The sequence below is a fragment of the Pan troglodytes genome, chromosome 6 (genome assembly GCF_028858775.2).
Source record: "Pan troglodytes isolate AG18354 chromosome 6, NHGRI_mPanTro3-v2.0_pri, whole genome shotgun sequence".
NCBI classification, from domain to species: domain Eukaryota; kingdom Metazoa; phylum Chordata; class Mammalia; order Primates; family Hominidae; genus Pan; species Pan troglodytes.
In genome coordinates, this window is record NC_072404.2 from 84,269,074 (window position 1) to 84,293,171 (window position 24,098).

A 24,098-nucleotide genomic window follows, 5' to 3' on the forward strand; every position below is an offset into this window, starting at 1 on the left:
AAACACATCCAACCCCTAGAACTCTAGAAGGCTTGCCAGAGAATGTCAGAGAAGTTGAGGCCTAAAGGAGGAATCACTTTGGAGGAGGACACATCAGAGAATGCTGTTCCAGACAGAAAGACTAAGCAAAAACCCATGGATGAAAGAAAGCCTGTTGCATAGAGCAGCCACTAAGTAGAATGGTTGGCATACGGAGGATCAAGACGTCGTGGGCAGGACACAATGACAAGGCTGGATGATATTATAGAAACACTTGGAAGTGGGCGAGCATGGCGGCTCACACCTGTAATCCCAGCACTTTGGGAGGCCAATGCGGGTGGATCACCAGAACTCAGGAGTTCGAGACCAGCCCGGCCAAGATGGCGAAACCCCTTCTTTACCAAAAAAAAAAAAATTAGCCTGGCGCGATAGTGCAGGCCTGTAGTCTCAGCTACTCAGGAGGCTGAGGTGGGAGGATCACTTAAGCCTGGGAGGCAGAGGTTGCAGTGAGCCAAGATTGTGCCACTGCACTCCAGCCTGGGCGACAGAGCAAGACTGTCTCAAAAAACAAAAAAGGAAACACTTAGGAGCTGTGTTTCAGAACTTGGACTCAATGATGAAAGAACTAAGAGTCATTGAAGGGTTTCAGCAGTCACCTTGGCATCTGGGAACTTGTTTCTGAATAAGTGCCCATATCTACAAAAGTCACAGTCCCTGCGTACAGAATCAAGGTAAATCCACACTTCATTCATTTGCTAAGCACAAGCAAAAAGGCATCTCCTTATTTAGATTGCACTTTGTTGCTGTTTTACTCTTTTCCGTCCCCTTCAAAACCCCATCAGAAATGGCTTTCTTCTCTATCTGAAGATATTCAATAAGAACTACTTGCCTAGGGTCATTGGTGTGGTAAAAGGAACTGTCCAGAACGAGACAAGTCATAGCAGTGACATCTCATCCTCTTGCTTTGCTGAATGCCAGATGGAAGCTGTTGAGGGAAGCCTAAAAGCCTACATGACATTCTTTAAATGAGAACAAAAAAAAGCAGGGGTGTTTTAGCCACGAGGAACTTAAATTTCACCATTCTCAGGGAGAATTATGAATTGGACAACATCAGCCTCCAGCCTGGAGCAGAGATGGACATTCTGAGCCTAAATACAGAGATGAAATTGGCATCACATCATTAACAGGCCTATCAACAGTATGTCTTATATTTGTATTACTTTGCATTTTTTTGTGGAAGAAAATTAACATTTCTTATTATTTAGTTTTTTTGTTTGTTTGTTTGTTTTGAGGTAAGGTTTCACTCCCTTCACCCACACTGGAGTGCAATGGAGCGATCTCAGCTCACTGCAAGCTCTACCTTCCGGGCTCATGCGATTCTTCTGACTCAGCTTCCCGAGTAGCTGCGACTACAGGTGCGTGCCGCCACACTGCACCCGGCTTGTTTTTGTATTTTTTTGTAGAGACGGGGTTTTGCCATGTTGCCTAGACTGGTCTCAAACTCCTGAGCTCAAGTGATCCGCCCACCTCCTCCTCCCAAAGTGCTGGGCTTATAGATGCGAACCACAACACCCAGCCTCTTACTTTATTTAATCCTCACAAAAACCTCTATAAGGTGGATAAGGAAGGGATTTTCATTATTATGGTTATTCTTATCATATTATTGCTATTCATATTATTCTTTTAATTAATTAATTATTTTGAGACAGGGTCTTGCTCTGTCGCCCAGGCTGGAGTGCAGTGGCACAATCTTGGCTCACTGCAACGTCTGCCTCCTGGGTTCAAGCGATTCTCCTACCTCAGCCTCCTGAGTAGCTGTGATTACAGGCGTACGCCACTGCACCCGGCTAATTTTTTGTATTTTTAGTAGAGATGGGGTTTCACCATCTTGGCCAGGCTGATCTTGAACTCCTGACCTCATGATCCACCTGCCTCAGCCTTCCAAAGTGCTGGGATTACAGGTCTGAGCCACCGCGCCTGGCCCTATTCTTTTTATCATTAGGATTATCTATTAAATGTATGAGGAAACAGATTCCAAGTCATTAAATGACCTGCTTCAGGGTACGCAACTAGTTAGTGGCAGAATCCATCCTAGATTATGAGTCCGTTAGCTCCTGAACTCGGGGTCTGCATTTATGTGCATGAGGAGGCAGAGAACTTAGCTGATTCATTTTATTTTCTGGAACAGCTGCAGCTGCCAATAAAAGTGACACAAAGGAGCTTTGGATGGGGAATCAGGGTGTCAATGAGTTCTTACCTCTGCGATAACAAACTGAATGACTTTGTTTCTCCTTAACTTTTTATGTGTGGGCCACAGCAAAATGAAGATGTGTGATTTGGGAATAAAAAGAGTTCTATCCACATAACAACCACATGTTGTAAACAACATCATCTCTATTTTTCACAGGGAAGCTAAGGAACAGAGAAGTTTAGTAACTTTCAATGAGTCACACAGCCCCTATGTGATGGTATCTGAGTAAGAACCAAGTTCGAGGACTTTTTCTCAGTTTATTCCTACTAAGAACTTATTCATTGGCTGGGCATGGTGGCTCACACTTGTAATCCCAACACTTTGGGAGGCCGAGGCAGGTGGATCACTTGAGGTCAGGAGTTCAAGACCAGCCTGGACAACATAGTGAAACCCCATCTCTACTAAAAGTACAAAAATTAGCCAGGCATGGTGGTGGGCACCTGTACTTCCAGCCATTCAGGAGGCTGAGGCAGGAAAATCGCTTGAACCTGGGCGGCAGAGGTTGCAGTGAGCCGAGATCGCACCACCGCACTCCAGCCTGGGCAACAGAGCCAGTCTCTGTCTCAAAAAAAAGAAAAAAAGAACTTGTGGCCAGACACGGTGGCTCATGCCTGTAATCCCAGCATTTTGGGAGGCCGAGGCAGGTGGATCACCTGAGGTCAGGAGTTGGAGACCAGCCTGACCAACATGAAGAAAACCCATCTCTACTAAAAATGCAAAATTAGCCAGCCGTGGTGGCGCATGGCTGTAATCCCAGCTATTCGGGAGGCTGAAGCAGGAGAATCACTTGAACCTGGGAGGCAGAGGTTGCAGTGAGCCAAGATCGTGCCATTGCACCCCAGCCTGGGCAACAAGAGCAAAACTCCATCTCCAAAAAAGAAAAAAAAAAAAAAAAGGAACTTACTCATGCGCACATACACACATAGAAAAAGACGGAGAGAGACAGACAGACAATGGCTTCTTCAGTAAGTCCTCATCTTCACTCAGATCTGTAATACATGCTTGTCTGTTTCACATAAAATGAACCACTTGAGAACACTGGCACATCCTCTTCGATGTGCAATGGGGAATTTTCTCTGTTGTTTATTCTCAGGAGTGCTGTGAGGTTATGAATGTTTTTCCTTTGCCCTGTTTGTTTCCCATTTCATCATCCCCAGACAGTGCAGACTGCAAACAGCTCCCAGGTATTGAATAGAGTGGGCTCCCTGTTGAGAACTCCGCCTGCATCCCACTTTACTCTAGAGGCTATTCACAGCTTATCCTCAGGGCCCGACCCAGGCAATCCAATAGCTGTGTGGCCGCCACTAGCAAACCACAGCCTACCCTGTGTCCAGATTTCTGATGATGAGTTACTTCCAGACAGAGTGAGCTCTTGGCATAAAAGCCCTTTACTTTACAGACAACAACCAAAATAAATCTCTATTCATTCCCTGTTGCTCTTATAACAAATTATCATATACTTTGTGGCTTAAAGCAACACAAATGTATTCTACATTTCTGGAGGTCAGAAGTCTGTAATCAATTCCCTTGGGCTGACACCAAGGTGTCTTCCTGGAGGCTCCAAGGGAAGAATCCATTTCCATGCCCTTTGGTGGCTTTTGGTGACAAGGTGGGTGGCCGCTTGCCCCATCTTCCTTCCCCACAGGGCCTTTTCCTCTTTAGTGAAATCTCTGTCTCCCCGAGTCTTACATGATTACATTTAGGGTTGTGAACCCCGATTTGAGACAGGTCTCAGTTAATTTAGAAAGTTTATTTTGCCAAGGTTAAGGACGCGTACCTGTGACACAGCCTCAGGGAGTCCTGACATGTGCACAAGGTGGTTGGGGCACAGCTTGGTTTTATACACTTTAGGGAGGTGAGATATCAATCAATATATGTGGCCAGGCGCGGTGGCTCACACCTATAATCCCAGCACTTTGGGAGGCCGAGATGGCAGGATCACCTGAGGTCAGGAGTTCGAGACCAGCCTGGCCAACACGGGGAAACCCCGTCTCTACTAAAAATACAAAAATTAGCTGGGTGTGGTGGTGTGTGCCTGTAATCCCAGCTGCTTGGGAGGCTGAGGCAGGAGAATCACTTGAACCTGGAAGGCGGAGGTTGCCGTGAGTCAAGATCACGCCACTGCACACCAGCCTGGGCGACAGAGCGAGATTCCGTCTCAAAAAAAACACACAAAACCCCAAATTACACACACACACACACACACACACACACACACACACACACACACATATACACATATATATGTATATATATGTATATATCTTATGTATATATCTTACATATATATATATATATATATGTAAGAAGTTCATTGGTTCTGTTCAGAAAGGCAGGGACAACTCAAAACAGGGAGGGAGCTTCTAGGTCACTGGAAGATGAGAGACAGATGGTTGCATTCTTTTTTCTGATAAAGTCTTTCCAAAATAGAATGGGAGGCAGATTTGCCCTGACCAGTTCCAAGCTTGAATTTTCCCTTTAGCTCAGTAATTTTGGGGTCCCAAGGTATTTTCCTTTCACAGGGTCTATCCGCATAATCCAGGTGAATCTTTGCACCTGTAAAGGTCCTTTTACCATGTAAGGTAACCCATTTATAGGTTCTCGGGATTAGGATGTGGATATCTTTGGGGCCACCAATTGGCTTATCACAAAACCCATTTCTTTGAGGGCAGAGTGAACTCTATTCTCTGGAGTTCTCACACATTCTGCACTCCAGCGGGTCAGATCAAGCTGGTGTGAAGGGCTGAGACACCAGTGAATTATTATTTGGGGTCAAGGCTCCCATCAGGATAGTGGTGGAAATTGGGAGCAGAGAGCTACTAATGGGCTTCTCCTTTGACCTGTCCTCCAAAACCATACCTATAATTTTACCCGAGGAAATGCACTTCAGCATGGTGATTATCTCCATTTTAAAAGGAGAAACGTTTATCTGGTTCTTCCAGTGATACATATTCATTGTGGAAACACATGCCCTCATCTCCCTTCCAGCCCCAGCACAGAGAGCAGGTTCTAGCCTCATGGTCTTTGCGCTCGCTGGTCCCTGTACCTGGAATGTCCGTCCCCAAAATATCCACATGGACCCACCCTTGCCTCCTCTATGTTCCTCCTCAAATATCACCTTCTCAATGTGACTTTCCCTGGAGTCCTTATTTATTTATTTATTTATTTTTTAAGATGGAGTTTCACTCTGTCACCCAGGCTAGAGTGCAGTGGTGCAATCTCGGCTCACTGCAACCTCTGCCTCCCAGGTTCAAGCAATTCTCCTGCCTCAGCCTCCTGAGTAGCTGGGACTACAGGCACCCACCACCATGCCCAGCTAATTTTTTGTATTTTTAGTAGAGATGGGGTTTCACTGTGTTGGCCAGGCTTGTCTCGAACTCCCGACCTCCAGTGATCTGCCCACCTCGGCCTCCCCAAGTGCTGGGATTACAGGCGTGAGCCACCATGCCCGGCCTCAGTCTTTGGTTTCTTATCTTTGCCTACGTTATTTAACCTCTTTGAACTCCACTGTGTTTATCTGTAAAATAGGCATCATGTAGCCTTTGCTTCCTCCATGAGACTTAAATGAGGCTACATCGGCTGTGCTCCTGGCTCAGAGGAAGCTCTCCCTGCATCTAGCCTCTCTGACCTGCCATCAGACAGCCTAGGTGGGGACCAGACACTTGGCATGCCGACAGCCCAGTCCTGTGGCCATCCCTTCTCAGATTTGCCGCCGGAGGACCCACCAATGGGCTTAGCTCCCAGACAAGCTGTCTGTATTCACAGGTCTTCATTTAAGTGACACGCCAAGTTGAAATGCAGCCTCCTCTCACCCATGATGTAGGGGAATACCATCTTCCACAGATCCCAGGCTCTGTGACAAGCCCAGGCTCTGCGACGTGACCTGGACTCCGGCTGCACCCTATCCCTACGTGCATCCGGCCGGCATTTCCTCCAGGCTGCAAGAGATCAATTTCTTCATCTGAGCCCTTGATGTTGACTTGTGTTCAGGGCTGTGCTTTATAAGAAATAGACATCTCCAGGCACCATAGCAACCTAGTTGGAGACCAGCCTGGGCAACATAGCAAGACCACCCGTCTCTATAAAAAATACAAAAATTATGTGGACATGGTGGCATGCACCTGTAGTCCCAGCTACTCAGGAGGCTGAGACTGGGGATTGCTGGAGCCTGGGAGGCAGAGGTTGCAATGATGAGACCCCACATTGGGCGAGACCTGTAGGAAATGAGATCAGAGGTGGGAACAACAGATTCACACCTCACTTCATCCGATGCTGGGCAGGCAAGCAGCAAGGCCACGTCAAGGTCCCCTGTCCCCTCCGACATGGTCTGTGGTTGATTGCCTTTGAAGAGGAATGGAGGGAGGACTGCTGGTACAAGAGGCTAGGGTTGGGGTCGGAGCTGCTTCAGGAGCAGAGACTGGGGACACCCTAGCCTGAGGTATTCAAGGGCAGGTCAAAGCACCTTCCTGGCTTCACTCAGAATGATCTTGTGCTCTTTTTCAGAGAGCAAAGCTTTTCAAAGTCAACCACGATGTCTGAGTCACATGTCTGCTCCATAGATCTTGCTGTTAGTGGAAAATTTCTTCTAGACTGTGGGAGTCAATAGGTGCTCAATCTTCGTTTGGGTGTTACTGGGCATTTTCATCTTTTTCTAAGCCGCCAGTGCATTCTGGGGGTCGACTGCAGAGGCTTAGTCACATGCCCTGGCCCCATCCCCTTGCTCCCTTGAGCTGATTCCTTGTGGGCCAAAGAAGGCAGGGAGTCACTTTTCTCTCTGTCCTCCTGTCTCTCCATACCAATGAGGCAAGATGTGCAGGAGTCCAAATGGATTTATCCATAGTCTGGCACCTACTGTTTTGGGTTTTTTGTTGTTTTCTGCCTTTTTTTTTTTTTTTTTGAGACAGAGTCTCGCTCTGTCCACCCAGCTGGAGTGCAGTGGTACAGTCTTGGCTCACTGCAACCTCCACCACCCAGGTTCAAGCAATTCTCCTGCCTCAGCCTCCCAAGTAGCTGGGATCACAGGCGCCTGCCACCACGCCCGGCTAATTTTTGTATTTTTAGTAGAAACAGGGTTTCACCGTGTTGGTCAGGCTGGTCTTGAACTCCTGACCTCGAGTGAACAGCCTGCCTCGGCCTCTCAGAGTGATGGGATTACAGACATGAGCCACCATACCCAGCCCTGCTTTCTGCTTTGAACGTTGCATTTTCTCAATACCTTTACCAGTCTTCCATTTCTTTGCCCAAACTACTCATCTTCCCAAGCAGTCTTGTCCAAGGTACGTCTGTCTCTTTGTTCTTGGCAGGGAGGAGTCTGTCTCAGGATACCTTTCATTTCGGTCCCGCTGTTTAATTCCTCATATAGGGAAAAATCTCAGAGGCCTCCCCAGCCATGTGGAACTGTGAGTCCATTAAACCTCTTCTTTATAAATTACCCAGTCTCAGGTATGTCTTCATTAGAAGAACATGAAAACGGACTAATAAGATGATAAAAGCCACACTCTGTGCATTCAGGCAAAAAAGAATGAGAGACAAGCAAAAGGGGGAAACCCTTATAAAACTTATCAGATCTCATGAGACTTATTCACTACCATGAGAACAGTATGGGAGAAACTGCCCCCATGATTCAGTTATCTCCTACTGGGTCCCTCCTACAACACACAGGAATTATGGGAACTACAATTCAAGATGAGATTTGGGTGGGGACACAGCCAAACCATACCAGTCAGACTCTAGACGTCTCTCTGGTTACATTGGTGTCTCCTGCCCTTCACATCTGGACCCCCCTGGGAGGTTGATGGTTGGACCCACCCTTTAGGAAGGGGGTCTGCTTATTTGATAGAAGAGGCTGCATTGTTTGCGCTGTGGGGACCAAGGAGGAAGGAGAAGGCCCTGGAAGGAAGTTATGCAGATCTACTGACCTCGCTTGGCCTGGTCACGTTGGCGCTCAAGGCAGACTTAAAACATGACTGTATTTTTATACTGTGTACCAAGATAAATGGGTGAGATCACTCAACTGTGTAGGTAGGACTCCAGCTGTTCAAGACCCCATCAGGAGACCCCAGACAACAGGAGTTACTATTGTGGTGAACTGCAACCAATTCTGCTCTCTGGTTAAGAAGTTCCGACCCATTGATCATCCAGGCAGCTCTCTCTCGGCAGGAAAATGCCTTTTGCAGATGGGCAGAGAAAGGAATAGAGGTGTGAAATATTTTGGAGTTTATTCCGCCTGTCTTTTTCTCCAGAGGAGAAAGAACTGTGTCATCAAATTCATTCCAGACATTCAGTGAAAGTTGACATGAGATTGGACTCGCTCACAAATCTGGGCAGGAAAGATGTTGGCCCCCAGCTGTGCAGGTCCCAGTATGAGTCAGGGACGAAAAATGGAGCAAAGGCCTCACAAGGCAGCCGGCAGCCAGCAGCGAGCTCTGGCCTTTTGGCAGCCTGGCATTTCATCTTATCGGGGATTCAGACTTCACTGGGGACTCAGGCACCCCTGAGGTTCCTTTCACAGCAGGAAAACAAGTTCAGTTAGTCTGCTTTTTCCATGCAACACGGTAGAGAAGCTGAACATGGGAAGTCCACCTGTAGAGAGTGCTCCTCCTGGCCTTCTCCTGGATTTTGGGGGGACAATGATTGAGGAAGGGGAAACAGGCAGGAAAGACTGGGCTGTGGAGCAAATAGAAGATTCAGGTTTAGTCATTCAGAAAACATGTATTCTGCATACATTATCCAACCTCTTGGCTCTTTTCCCCACACTAAACAACAGAGAGGCCTGGCACCTGGGCAGGAGGATTGCTTGAGTCCAGGAGTTCGAGATCAGCCTGGGTAACATAGTGAGACACCCATGATATGGTGTGGCTGTGTCCCCACCCAAATCTCATCTTGAATTGTAGCTCCCACAATTCCCACGTGTCGTGGGAGGGAGCTGATGGGAGGTAATTGGATCATGAAGGCGGGTCTTTCCCATACTGTTCTCATGCTAGTGAATAAGTCTCACGCGATCTGATGGATTTATAAAGATGAGTCCCTTTGCACAAGTTCTCTCTCTTACCTGCCACCATATAAGAAGTCCCTTTGTTCTTCCTTCGTCTTCTGCCACGATTGCGAGGCCTCCCTAGCCATGTGGAACTGTGAGTCCATTAAGCTTCTTTTTCCTTTTCTTTTCTTTTTTCTTTTTCTTTTCTTTTTATTAATTTTTTTTTATTTTTCTTTTTTGAGATGGAGTCTCGCTCTGTCATCCAGGCTGGAGTGCAGTGGTGCAATCTCGGCTCACTGCAACTTCCACCTCCCGGGTTCAAGCAATTCTTCTGCCTCAGTCTCCCAAGTAGGTGGGACTACAGGCGCCTGCCACCACGCCCGGCTAATTTTTATATTTTTAGTAGAGACGGGGTTTCACCATATTGGCCAGGCTGGTCTCGAACTCCTGACCTTGTGATCCGCCTGCCTCGGCCACCCAAAGTGCTGGGATTACAGGTGTGAGCCACCGCTCCCGGCCCAAGCCTCTGTTTCTTTATAAATTACCCAGGGTCGGGTATGTCTTTATTTGCAGCGTGAGAACAGACTCACACATCCCGTCTCTACAAAAAATATAAAAATTTATCCAGGCCTGTTAACATGCACCTGTAATCCCAGCTACACAGGAGGATCACTTTAGCCCAGGAGATCAAGGCTACAGTGAGCTCTGATCTTACTACTGCACTCCAGCCTGGGCCACAGAGTGAGACCCTGTCTCTTAAAAAAAAAAAAAAAGAGAGAGACGGAGAGAGAGAGAAGAAACTGGAGAAGCTTCAACAACTTTGAGGGGGAGATTTGTATGATTCTAGAATTTTATGTCAAAATAAATTGTCATGAGAGAAGGGGAGAAAGGTATTATCAGAATTCTAAGAATGCAGAAAATGTAATATTCACAAATGTTTCATTGTCAAATAGTTTTAAATGTTCTCTAGCAGATATTTGGATGACAATCAGGCACTTAGGGTAGGGACAGTTATTAAAAAATGGAAGTAAGCATTGGAATCACTTAAATATAATGAAGTAGCAGGAGCTGTTGTAAATTTTGTTACAAAATTAAATGCACACTCCAAATACTATTCTAGAAAAAGATGCAAATAGTAGAAAATGTGTCATCATAAATCTCAAATTAAACTTACAAAGACTGAAAAGCATGAGGCAAAAGGTAGGAAAATAAAAGGTCTATTAATCTTATTACATACAAGAAAAAATGACAGGATGCCATTTAGTTTCTTGAATTTGATAATTTAAGAAATGGTGGCTTAAGTCATGCATTACACAAATGGAAAAACATCCAGCAGCATAACCAAAACCAAAATGTCCACAGGTTTCTTATGTAAAAGAGAAAACAAACCATAAGAACCAGAAGCGGGCCAGGCACGGTGACTCATGCCTGCAATCCCAGCACTTTGGGAGGCCAAGACGGGCAGATCACCTGAGATCGGGAGTTCGAGACCAGCCTGAACAACATGGAGAAATCCCGTCTCTACTAAAAATACAAAATTAGCCGGGCATGATGGCACATGCCTGTAATCCCAGCTACTCGGGAGGCTGAGGCTGGAGAATCACTTGAACCCAGGAGGCGGAGGTTGCGGTGAGCCGAGATCGCACCATTGCACTCCAGCCTGGGCAACAAGAGCGAAACGCCATCTCAGAAGAACCAGAAGCAGGAAATAAAATAACAACAGTACAGCCAAATATGTTTATAACAATATATAAAAATGGAATTAGACTCTACCATTGGAAAGCAAAAATCTCAAATTAGATTTCTTTAGAATCCAATTCTAGCCTCCTTGTAAGAGACATACCTCTAAAATATAACATTAAAAAGTTTAAAAACCAAAAGAAAGGCCAGGTATGGTAGCTCACACCTGTGGTCACAGAACTTTGGGAGGCTGAGGCGGGCAGATTACTTGAGCTCAGGAGTTCAAGACCAGCCTGGGCCAACATGGCCAGACTGCGTCTCTACAAAAAATGCAAAAATTAGCCGTAGTCCCAGCTACTCAGGAGGCTGAGGTGGGAGAATTGCTTGAGCCCAGGAGGTCAAGGCTGCAGTAAGCCATGATCACACCACTGTACTCCAGCGTGGGTGACACAGCGAGACCCTGACTCAAAAAAAAAAAAAAAAAAAAAGAAACATTTAGCAGAATTCACACCAAAGGAATTAAGCATAGCTGTACTGATACAAAAATAGATTTTTTTCCAAAAGACATTAACAAAGCACTGAAATATTTTTTAAAGACCATGTATAATGACTGGTATGGTTTGGCTGTGTCCCCACACAAATCTCATCTTGAATTGTGGCTCCCATAGTTCCCACGTGTTGTAGGAGGGACCTAGTGGGAGATAATAGAATCATGGAGGCAGTTTCCCCCATACCGTTCTGGTGGTAGTGAGTAAGTCTCATGAGATCTAATGGTTTTATAAGGGGTTTCCCTCTTTTGCTTGGTTCTCATTTTTTTGCCCGCTGCCATGTAAAACATGACTTTCACCTTCCACCATGATTGTGAGCCCTCCCCAGCCATGTGGAACAGTGAGGCCTTTAAACCTCTTCTTCTTCATAAATTACCCAGTCTCGGGTATGTCTTCATTAGAAGAATATGAAAACAGATTAATATGAAGATAAAAGTCACACTCTGTGCGTTCAGTAACGAGGGCCACCCACTTGTTCATCTTGATGTCCTCTGAATGCATCCCTCGGGGCTTTCATAGCCCACACTCTCTTCTTGGGTGGTGTCATCCATTCTGATGACTTTATCATCATCTGTATGCAAATGAATGCTAAATCTGTATCATTAACCTGTATCTATACATTCTACTGCATCCTAGGCTATTCTACTGGGCTGTCCCTCAGGAACCTTCAAAGAATGCATCCAAAATTTAACGTGTAGCCTTTCTTTCTAAGCCTATCCATTCAGCTGAACATAAAACCCAGGTGTCTCCCTGGATGGCCCATTCTCCTTCACACACCACACACAGTGATCCATCAAGTCTTATCAACCTCTCGTTTACACAGCTCTTAAATTTTCCCTATCTCCATAGCCTACTTCAGTCTCAGAATCTGTAACTTCAATAGCCTCCTCTCTGGTTGTTGGGACCCTTGTATCAGCAAAGGGTAATTTTTCTCAAGCTCAAACCTGATCAAGTAATTTCTCTGATGAAAATGTTTTAGTGGATAAAAATACAACTCAAAGATACTCAACAGATAAAACCAAGCTCTGTTCCTGAAAAATTTAAACATACAATTACCGTATGATTCAGCAATTCTGCTTCTAGGTATATACCCCAAAGAGTTAAAAGCAGTGACTGGAACAGATATTTGTACACCTACATCCATAGCAGACACTTGGGCTGCTTCTTTCTACTTTATGTCTATTGTGAATGTGGTATGTCCATACAACGGAATGGCTAATGAAAAGACTCAGGCTCTAAACAATATGTGAAGATATTTATTCTGAGCCAAATACAAATGACCAATGGCCTATGACACAGCCCTCAGGAGGTCCTGAGAATATGTGCCCAAGGTGGTCAGCCTACACCTGAGTTTTGTACATTCTAGGGAGATGTAAGATGTCAATACACGTAAGATGACATTGGTTCAGTCTAAAAAGGCTGGACAACTGGAGGTTGGTGGGTGGGGAGCTTCCAGATCATAGGTGGATTGGTCATTGGTGGGTTCTGATTGGCAGTTGGTTGAGGTATTATCTAAAGACTTGGAATCAATCAAAAGGAATGTCTGGCTTATGATAAGGATTGTAGAGACCAAGGTTTTATTATGCAGATGAAGCCTCCAGGTTGCAGGCTGCAAAGAGAATAGATTGTAAGTGTTCCTTGTCCTATCAGTCTTACTCTGTTTTAATGTTAGTTAATTGAAACATTAATTAACTTTAATATTTGGGCCTGAATTCCAAAAGGGAGGAGGGTATAATGAGTCATGTTCAATTCTTCCTTCCCATCATAGCCTGAAGTCATTTTTCAGGTTAACTTTGGAACACCCTTGGCTGAGAAGTGGGGTCCATTCAGATGGTTGTGGAGCTTAGAATTCTATTTTGGGTTTACAGAAAATGGTCCAGCCTTAAAAAGGAAGGGAATTCTGACACATGACACAACATGGATGAACCTTGAGGGCATTATCTAAGTGAAATAAACCAGTCACAAAAAGACAAATATCATATGATTCCACTTAACATAAGGTAAAGGTACCTAAAAAAGTCAAAGACACAGAGAAACAAAAAATAGAATGGTGGTTGTTGGGTTTGCAGTGAGGGAGGAATGGGGAGATAGTGTTTAATGATAATAGTGTACAAAGTTTCAGTCTGGGAAGATGAAGGACTTCTGGAGAGAAGTAATTGTGGTGGTTGTATGACACTGTGAAAGTACTTAATGCCGCAGAACTGTACACTTGAATAAAACAGGCCAGGCACAGTGGCTCACGCCTGCAATCCCAACACTTTGGGAGGCCAAGGCGGGCAGATCACTTGAGGTCAGGAGTTCGAGACCAGCCTGGCCAACATGGTGAAACCAACATGGTGAATACAAGAATTAGCCGGGTGTGGTGGCAGATGCCTGTAATCTCAGCTACTCAGGAGGCTGAGGCAGGAGAATTGCTTGAAACTGGAAGGTGGAGGTTGCAGTGAGCCAAGATCGCACCACTGCACTCCAGCCTGGGGAGCAAGAGTGAAACCCTGTCTCAAAAAAAAAAAAGAATAAAATAGTAAATTTTTAGTTATTATATTTTACCACAATAAAAATAAATAAATAAAAACAAGTGGTGGTGCATGTCTGTAGTCCCAGCTACTCAGGAGGCTGAAGTGGTAGGATTGCTTGAGCCTGGGAGTTTGCGACCAGCCTGGGCGACATAGCAAGACCCTGTCTTTACAAAACTATTTTTTAAAAATAAGCTGGTAGGCTGGGTGCTGTGGCTCACGCCTGTAATCCCAGCACTTTGGGAGGCTGAGGCGGGCAGATCACGAGGTCAGGAGTTCAAGACCAGCCTGGCCAATATGGTGAAACCCCATCTCTACTGAAAATACAAAAATTAGCCAGACATGGTGGCGCACACCTGTAATACCAGCTACTCGGGAGGCTGAGGCAGGAGAATCGCTTGAACCCAGGAGGTGGAGGTTGCAGTGAGCTGAGACCGCGCCACTGCACTCCAGCCTGAGTGACAGAGTGAGACTCCAGCTCAAATAAATAAATAAATAAATAAATAAATAAATAAATAAATAAAATAAGCTGGTCATGGTGGCAAGTGCCTGTAATCTCAGCATTTTGGGAAGTTGAGGCAGTAGGATCACTTGAGCACAGGAATTCAAGTCCAGCCTGGGCAACATAGTGAGACCCCATCTCTACAAAATGAATAAGAATTAAAAAATAAAAACAAACAAAATACAATTAAGCTTTTCACCATGTCATACAAGGCTTTTACTGACTAGTGCCCCACCTGTATCCTTCACCTCATTCCTTCCCACCTTCTCCTGGCTACTCGAAGGCTCAGAAGAACTCAACATATTGTCAGTTAATGAACATGTCAAGCTTTTGCAACTCTGTGCCTTGGTACGGCTGCCCCCTACCCTACCTGGCCTTCTCCTCTTCCCTCCTTATCCTTTTCCCACCCTCCCCTCACTCACCTGGCAAAGTCAGCCTCTTTTTCCTTTAGGTCTTTGATAGTAGGCATGTTCTCCAGAAAGCCCCCTCTGACCCACCCTTCACCCCCAACCAGGTGGTGCCAAGACATCCTGGCTTCCCTCCCACAGCATGTACCACATTGAATTCAAATGACTCATTTGCTTGGTTTCAAGAACAGGATTTATGTCTTGTTCGCTTTTGTATTCCCGTCACAGTATCTGGCAGACTCATTCCCAATAACCATTTGTTGGATTAGTATATAAATCTTTTTGCACTACAGAATAGCCTCATTTAACAAATATTTGAACTATAAGAATAATTTATGGAGAACAAGTTTTCTTCACAGACTTCAATATGCTACTCATGGTCCTTGACTCCAGTAGTCCAAAAAAAAAAAAAAAGTAAGTTTATAGAAAAAGATTATAAGGTTACGTAATGTAATTAATAAATATAAATATGGCCGGGTGCGGTGGCTCACACCTGTAATCCCAGCTCTTTGGGAGGCCAAGGCAGGTGGATTACAAGGTCAGGAGATCGAGACCATCCTGGCCAACATGGTGAAACCCCATCTCTACTAAAAATGCAAAAATTAGCTGGGCATGGTGGTGGGCGCCTGTAATCCCAGCTACTCGGGAGGCTGAGGCAGAAGAACCACTTGAACCTGGGAGGCAGAGATTGTAGTGAGCTGAGATCGCACCACTGCACTCCAGCCTGGGCGACAGAGCGAGACTCCATCTCAAAAAAATAAATAAATGAATAAACAAATAAATGTAAATATATTTGTATAACTAACCTTACAGAGATTCTACTATAGTGGAAAATTCCTTAGGTTTCCAAAAATTGCAGATGTATGGGCCACATTCTCTTCCCTATGATCCATTAACAACAGAAAAAGGTGACAAAAATCAACTAGAAGAGAGAAACCAATAAAAGTACAAAGGAGAACTGGGATGTAATCATGATTGGGAGGAATTTAAAATTGCAGGACTAGGGTCCATAGTTGCATACTAATAATAATGAAAATGTTCTCTCTGGTTTTCCAAAAAACTACAACATTCCAAAATTGACTGAAGAAAAACTGAAAAGTAAAATGGACCGACAATCACAGAAGAAAGGCTTGTTGGCATGGGGTACACATTGTTTTACAGTGATTTTTTTTTCAAACTTTTGAAAGATAGATATTGACAATATAGGAGATATATGGAATGCTACGCAACTTATTTTGTTTAGATGTCCTAATACTAAATATATACCCTAATACTAAAACATGACCCAGATCTCCAAAACTATAGATTTTTTTTTTTTTGGAGACAGAGTCTCGCTCTGTTGCCCAGGCTGGAGTGCAGTGGTGCAATCTCGGCTCACTGCAACCTCCACCTCCCGGGTTCAAGCGATTCTCCTGCCTCAGCCTCCTGAGTAGCTGGGATTACAGGAATGCGTCACCAAGCCTGGCTAATTTTTGTATTTTTAGTAGAGACAAGGTTTCACCATGTTGGTCAGGCTAGTCTCAAACTCCTGACCTCGTGATCGAACTCCTGACCTCATGATCTGCCCACCTCAGCCTCCCAAAGTGCTGGGATTACAGGCATAAGCCACCACACCTGGCCCAAAACTATAGATTTTGGAGTCTGTATCTTTCCTTCTCTTCTCATTGCTCCTGACCAATCTTTTGGCCTGATTTCTGAATGACAGCAACCTCTCAACAGGTTAGAGGTTTTCCAGGCACCACACTCTTCAAGTGTTAGGAAATGGTTACTCATTTTCTGAGTCTTGTTGACCTTGATCTTGCCACTCTTCATCTCTGATCATGGCAGGGGGTCTTGGTGTTCTCATCTGTAAATCATCCTCTTCATGCATTCTGCCAGGTTTTTCCCCAAAGCCAAATGAACAATACCTTGCTCCCTTACCCAATATAAAGAGACAGGGTCCCATGAGTTTTCTCTGAGTGTATGTCAAAATTCCTGTCTAGGATCGTTAAACTCTAATGCAGAAGAAAAGTTTGTTTTACACCTCCCCTTCAGTTGCTCTGAAGTGTATAAATGGCTTTGAACTTGAATCATTTAGATTTTACAGCAAGATTCAATATCCCAATTTAATTTTTTAGAACAGAGGTGCACAGTTAAAGCAAGGTACAAATTATTTAACAAGCAAGCAAGGCAGGAGGATGGCTTGAGGCCAGGAGTTTGAGACCAGCTTGGGCAACATAGCAAGACTCTCTCTGTAAAGAAAAAAGAAAATTAAAAAAAAATTAGCCAGGTCTGGTGTCATGCACCTGTAGTTCCAGCTAGAAGATTGCTTGAGCCCAGGAGTTTGAGGCTGCAGTAAGCTATGATCGCACTACTGCACTCTAGCCTGGGTGACAAAGCAAGAAACAAGAAAGTAAGAGAGAGAGGAAGGAGGGAAGGAAAGGAGGAAGGAAAGAAGGAAGGAAGGAGGGAGGGAGGGAGGAAGAAAGGAAGGGAGGGCGGGAGGGTGGGAAGGGAGGAAAGGGGGAGGGGGAGAGAGGGAGGGAAAGAAGGAGGAAGGGAATGGAAGGAAGGAAGGAAGAAAGGAAGGATGGAAGGGAGGGAGGGAGAGAGAGAGGGAAAAAAGAGTCTAAAACTTCCTTCCTCATAGTGCAGAGTAACTGAAAACACTGAGTTTTGTGTTCACCCTTGACTAAGTTACGCTGCAGAAACCACAGAGTCTTAGCAGTTAGCAGCAAGCATTTATTTCTCACTCAGATCCCGCGTCCTTTGTGGGATGGTTGAGGATCTGCTCAGGTTGAATTCCTAGGTCATTCCAGAACCTAGAATGAAGCAGCAGCCCCTCTTTTGTGTAAATGTTATGTGAAAGAAGAGAAAGGGAAATGGCAGAAAACACAATGGCTTTGAAGCTTCTCCTTGGACTTTCATACTTCTATCACTTTGGCTCTCAGTTGATTGGCCAAAGCTTGTGACATCAACAGGCAAGGAGATATCATCCTCTCCTACAAGGGGAAACAAATATAGTAGACCCTTAGGCAAAGCAAAGATGAGGGGCACTGACCCACGTGCAGTCAAAAATCCAAGTATAATTTTTGAATCCCCAAAAACTTAACTGCTAATAGCCTACTGTTGACTGGAAGCCTTACCAATAATATAAAAAGTTGATTAACTCAAGGCTGGTTGTGTTGACTCACGCCTGTAATCCCAGCACTTTGGGAGGCCGAGGCGGGCAGATCACAGGGTCAGGAGATCCAGACCATCCTGGCTAACACGGTGAAACTCCGTCTCTACTAAAAATACAAAAAATCAGCTGGGCGTGGTGGCGGGCACCTGTAGTCCCAGCCACTCGGGAGGCTGAGGCAGGAGAATGGCGTGAACCCGGGAGGCGGAGATTACAGTGAGCCAAGATTGCGTCACTGCACTCCAGGGTGGGGGACAGAGCGAGACTCTGTCTCAAAAAAAAAAAAAAAAAAAGTTGATTAACTCATATGTTGTATGTTATATGTATTGTACACTGCATTCTTACAATAAAGTAAGCTAGGGAGAAGAAAATGCTATTATGAAAATCATAAAGAGGAGGAAGTAAGTTCATTAACTGGAAATGGATCATCATAAAGGTCTTCATCCTCATGGTCTTCACCTTGAGTAGGTGGAGGAGGAGGAAGAGGAGGGGTTGGTCTTGCTGTCTCAGGAATGGCAGAGGGAGAAGGAAATCCACGTATAAGTGGACCCACACAGTTCAAACCCATGTTTTTCAAGGCTCAATTATAGCTGGAAATAATAGACCCTGTTACAGTCCACACTCTTGCTCATCAATATTCATTTCCCTCTCTTCAGCTGCAAAATATACTCCTCCCCTCCCCAGGGGAGACTTCCCAACAGTCCCATCCAGTTATAACACCAGACTCAAGCTCTAGAATCTCATGATGCTCATCAAATCTGGATGTGGCTCTTCTTGGTATGGAAACATAAAAACTAAAAAGACAAATTACCCCTCACCCTTGCCCGACACAAACACACACTTGACATATGGTGGTGGACCAGGGTCAGGCCAACCACCAAAAACATTCCCCTCTGGAAAGCAAAACATGGGATACCCGTAGCGGTCAGAGGCTCAGAGCAGTTCTGAAACCCTGTTGGACAAAAACCTTGGGGTGAGGAATTTTCCCTCAATTAGCTGCTTCTGCTTCCTAGAAGTGACCCTGGATGACATTGTTCTCCAAGATTCCCAGGAAAGCTGTCCTTTTCCACTATTCTTGTACTTACTCTATGAGGGCATTGTGTAATACACCCTTCCTGGGACCCGTGTAGCTTATCCTCTTAATTGCTTGGGCCCATAGGTTGGGAAGTCCAAAGATCTTTTTTTTTTTTTTTTTTTTTTTTGCGATGGAGTCTCGCTCTGTCACCCAGGCTGGAGTGCAGTGACACAATCTCAGCTCACTGCAAGCTCCGCCTCCCGTGTTCACACCATTCTCCTGTCTCAGCCTCCTGAGTAGCTGGGACTACAGGCGCCCACCACCATGACCGGCTAATTTTTTTGTATTTTTTAGTAGAGACGGGGTTTCACCATGTTAGCCAGGATGGTCTCAATCTCCTGACCTTGTGATCCGCCAGCCTCGGCCTCCCAAAGTGCTGGGATTACAGGCGTGAGCCACCGCGCCCGGCCCCAAAGATCTTTTAAAGTTTGGAACAGTTATAGTGTCTTTTAATCCAAGATTGTTGGCTCTTGGCCAGTATAGCTCTCAAGGACTTAGTTATATTTTTATCTGGCTCCAATCAGTTATGCTAATAAACACTTCCACAATTATTTTTGAGACATACCTCTCTCTAAACTTAATAACAGGCTTCCTAGGAGAGTCACTTAACACATTCAGAGATTTTTTTAAAGAGGCATTGATTTGTTTTAATAGGGCTGTATTATTACTTAAAGCATTTCTTTATTTTCTCTCTTACTAGTTGGAGATGAGAAACAATTGCTCCTGGTGCAGTGCCTGTAATCTCAGCACTTTGGGAGGCTGAAGCCAGAGTATTGCTTGAGGCCAGGAGTTCGAAACCAGCCTGGCCAACATGGTGAAACCCTGTCTCCACTAAAAATACAAAAATTAGCCAGGTGTGGTGGCACATGCCTGTAATCCCAGCTTCTTGGGAGTCTGAGGCAGGCAACATAGCCAGACCCTGTCTCTACTAAAAATACAAAAATTAGCTGGGTGTGGTGGTGTGTGCCTGTAATCCCAGCTTCTTGGGAGGGTGAGACAGGAGGATCACTTGAACTCGGGAGGTGGAGGTTGCAGTGAGCCAAGATTGCGCCACTGTACTCCAGCCTGGGTGACAGAGCAAGACTCCATCTCAAATAATAATAATAATAATAATAATGATAAATAAAATAGCTGGACATGGTGGTGCATGTCTGTCATCCTAACTACTCAGGAGGATGAGGCAGGAGGATCACTTGAGCCCAGATGTTTGAAGTCGCAGTGAGCTGTGATCACACCACAGCATATCAGCCTGGACCACCGAGCAAGACCTTGTCTCTAAAAAAATAGAACTAGAAATCGAAAAGGGGGCTTTGAGAAATGTGGGGATAGGAAGATAACAAGATCATTACGAGAAAAAAAAGAAACAATTGCTTCTTTCAATGCTGCAACGCCAGGAATTTCTGAGTGGTTTTTATTTTTGGCTTGCAAATCAACCAGTTCTTTCCTCAGCTCATCTCTTTCTTGTAGTGCTCTGTTAGATGCAACTAATTTCAATTGTGAATCACGGCATTCTGTTTCACAGACTTTTTACCTAAAGCCACTGGACTCGGATTCAATATCTACCTGTCCTCCAAGGTATCACAGGCAACAGTTTTACCAAATGTTTTGCTATCGTATTACAGGGATCTGTGTCTTTCCAGCCTCCAGTCACAGTTTTCTCATTTTTCACTGCCTGGCTCCGGAACCAATACATTGTATTTTAGAATTTTGGTTATGGTAGCCTCTTAGTTTTATGTACCAATTTCTCTATTTTTGACATAGACCAACAATGGTCTAAGTTATGCTGCCGTAGCAAACAAGCCCCAAATCTCAATGGTTCATAACAACACAGGGTATTCCTGACGTGAGCTGTCCATTGTGATTCAGCTGTAGGTGTTCCCCACTTTATCCTCATTCTGAGACCCAGCCTGAAGGAACAGCCTCTATCTGGGGCATGTAATTCTCATAGCAGAGGGAAAGAACAAATGTTAGAACCACACAATGATTCATAAAGCTGTGAATTAGATGTGGTAGATGTGACTTCTACTCACATTTTATTGCCCAAGAAAGTGACACTACTGGCCAGGCGCAGTGGCTCACACCTGTAATCCCAGCACTCTGGGAGGCCGAGGCGGGTGGATCACCTGAGGTCAGGAGTTCGAGACCAGTTTGACCAACATGGCGAAACCCCGTCTCTACTAAAAATACAAAAATTAGCTGGGCGTGGTGGTGCACACCTGTAATCCCAGCTACTCGGGAGGCTGAGGCAGGAGAATCGCTTGAACTCGGGAGGCGAGGTTGCAGTGAGCCGAGATCTCGCCGCTGCACTCCAGCCTGGGCGAAAGAGCAAGATTCCATCTCAAAAAAAAAAAAAAAAAGGTACATACTTAAACCAATATGGGAATTGCCAGAGTGTTGGTAAATTATAAAATTTTTAGAGACGTATGCATCATATAAAGGGTTTCACCATTCTAAAGTACACAAAGTACGCAGGGTTGACAGCAGATGGCTGGATGAACAGGAAACCAGACTGGCGGGTGGCATTTTTTTTCTCCAAGAATCTAAAGCGAAGGGAATATGTTCCACTCTCTATCATTCCAATAAGTCCCTGCAAGTTCACGAGTATACTTGGAGCTGAACAGGATGGAAAACTGTTCACCTGATATCCTGAAACGCTGAGACAAGTTTCTGCAGAGCAGCTGTGGGTCTGGCCTGTCATGGCCCAAGCCGACTTCCCATCTCCGCATGCTTCTGACCATCTCACTACTCTTTATCTCCACAGTTTGACATGCAAAGGATAACTCTGGAAGAGTTGAAGCACATTCTCTATCATGCCTTCCGAGACCACCTAACGATGAAGGACATTGAGAACATCATTATCAATGAGGAAGAGAGCCTGAACGAGACCTCGGGGAACTGCCAAACAGAGTTTGAAGGAGGTAGGTGCCCCTGCTGCCATCCCCTCCCCAGTCCGGGACAGGCCAATGCACCACACTCTCTATATGAAAAATGCGTTCACACACAGGCTCCTGGGCTGATGTGGCCTTGTACTGAAGCCAAAAATCCAGGACTGAGGTTAAAGATCTTTTTTGCTAAGATGCGGTGGGTTTCATTTTCTCCATCTTTCTCCTCCAAATTCTGCATTTTTTGCAGAATCTCCACTGACCCTGTCCTTTCTCTCAAGGCTCTCTGAGGTCTGTGTGTGATTGGATGTGTGGTTTTGTGCTGTTTGCCTTCTCTTGGTTGTGGCTGCATGGGGCGGTGCAAAGAGCCTATTTTGGCTGTCCGGCAAACTTGGGTCGAGTCCGTTGTGTGACCTTGGGCAAAGGATGGACCTTCTCTGTGTTTCCTCATCTGTAAACATCAGGATAATTACACCTACTTCGCAGAATTCTTAGGAATGGATGACCTCTATGTTCCCAAATGCACTGGCCAAAAAAAAGAAAAAAAAAGGGACAGAGTCCTCTGATGAACTTAACCAAGTAGTTACAGAAGAAATAAGGTTCTCTGGAGGCCAAAAAAGAGACCCATGAAAGGTTATTTTTTTTTATTCATGAAAGCAAATTTAAAGAAAAAAGAGAGCCTACTGAATCTCCTAATCAGTAGAGAATTCCTGAGAAGCTAAAGGATTTAATCCTTCTTTCCAACTTTGAAAATCAGAGTGGCTTTAATAGCCCTGTTGTATAGAAAAAATTTTTTTAATTACATTAAAACATCATATAGCAGGCTATCAGCAACTTTTCTGTTCAATGCTGACATTTCTTAAGGAGGTCAAATTTTTTTTCTTTTCTTTTTTTTTTTTTTTTGAACATTTAAATAAGTCAGTATACATAGTTGGGAAGCTGTTCACATAGACACTAGAAGGATATATTTGGTTGCCTGGTCTCGTAGCTGTCTCCCTTAGAGCCAGTGAGTGCTATGGAGGGAGGCTAGTGTGCTTGGAGCTGAGCTGGTCCCAGGCACCAGAACTGTCCATGCAAACCCAGGCTCCCATCAGCCCTGTCTTGGCTGAACTGCTGCATCATGGACCCAGCATTAAAGGCCACGACAGGAGGGAACAGGAGATGGCCTATACTCTGAGGTTGCAAACAGTGGGAGAGAGGGAGTAGTGGAGTCTGTTGCAAAGCAGAAAGCAATGATCTCTTCTGAAGTCACTCAAATTTAAACACTGCAAAACTGCCATGCGCATCAAACAAAACCCAGCTGTGGTCCTGAAGTTGCCTTGGTCTCCTTGCCATGACAATGGGGTGATAGCATCAATGACTGTATTTGGAGTGGGAGTCACACTGATCTTATAAGGGCAGGATGGGGTGGTCACAGCCAAGGCCATTTCCAGCAGGACATGCGAGGGTGAGGAGGGGTGAGGAGCGAAGGGATTGAGAACTGAAACTTGGGAAAACAGCAGACCTGGCCTTCCCAATCCATCTCGCTCGGGGCTGACAGATGATGTGAGCCCCACACAATGAAAGCATGTGGGACTCAAGCGCTCTACTGCTAGTGAGCACTCTTGAGATGGGTGGAGAAGGGTATTTTTGGGTATCATCTCATTTTCCACAACAGCCTTTGTTGGTGGATCAGTGTTTTGTTCAGGGAAATGTCATAGATCTTAGTAATTTGGGAAAGGTCAGGCTATACTGGGAAATAATCTAAATTCGAAGTAAGGCCTTTTTATTTCTCAAAACCTTATACATTAATAAAATAAATGCCTGACAAAGGGGCTACCAAACAGAAGCCTTGCTGGGTTTGCTTTAATGATTTGTCAATAGCTTATTTATAATTAATGTAATATGATTAATATATAATGATCATTAATAGCAATTATATTTATTAATAACCATAATGCAAGTATTAATTGTGTTTATTAAAAATTATTAGTGCTTATTGTTATAAAATAATTATTAATGTTTATTAATAATTATTACCATAATGGTTAATTAATAATTTTAAGTCAGTGCAGTGCCTGGACTAATAATTGTTACCATTATTAATTGCCATTAATAACTATTAGCCCAGGCACTGCACTAAGTG

General features: G+C 44.7%; 1 protein-coding gene across 8 annotated transcripts in view; it reads left to right on the forward strand.

Annotated features, from left to right (window-relative positions):
* CALN1 (calneuron 1) overlaps positions 1–24,098 on the forward strand; it is a 667,093-nt gene that overhangs the window by 616,693 nt on the left and 26,302 nt on the right. For all 8 annotated transcript variants that reach the window (XM_009453338.5, XM_016957635.3, XM_054687595.2 and 5 more), the window contains one exon: positions 21,853–22,009. In XM_009453338.5, coding sequence (XP_009451613.1) covers positions 21,853–22,009 — 157 coding nt within the window. The remainder of the gene's footprint in view (positions 1–21,852; positions 22,010–24,098) is intronic.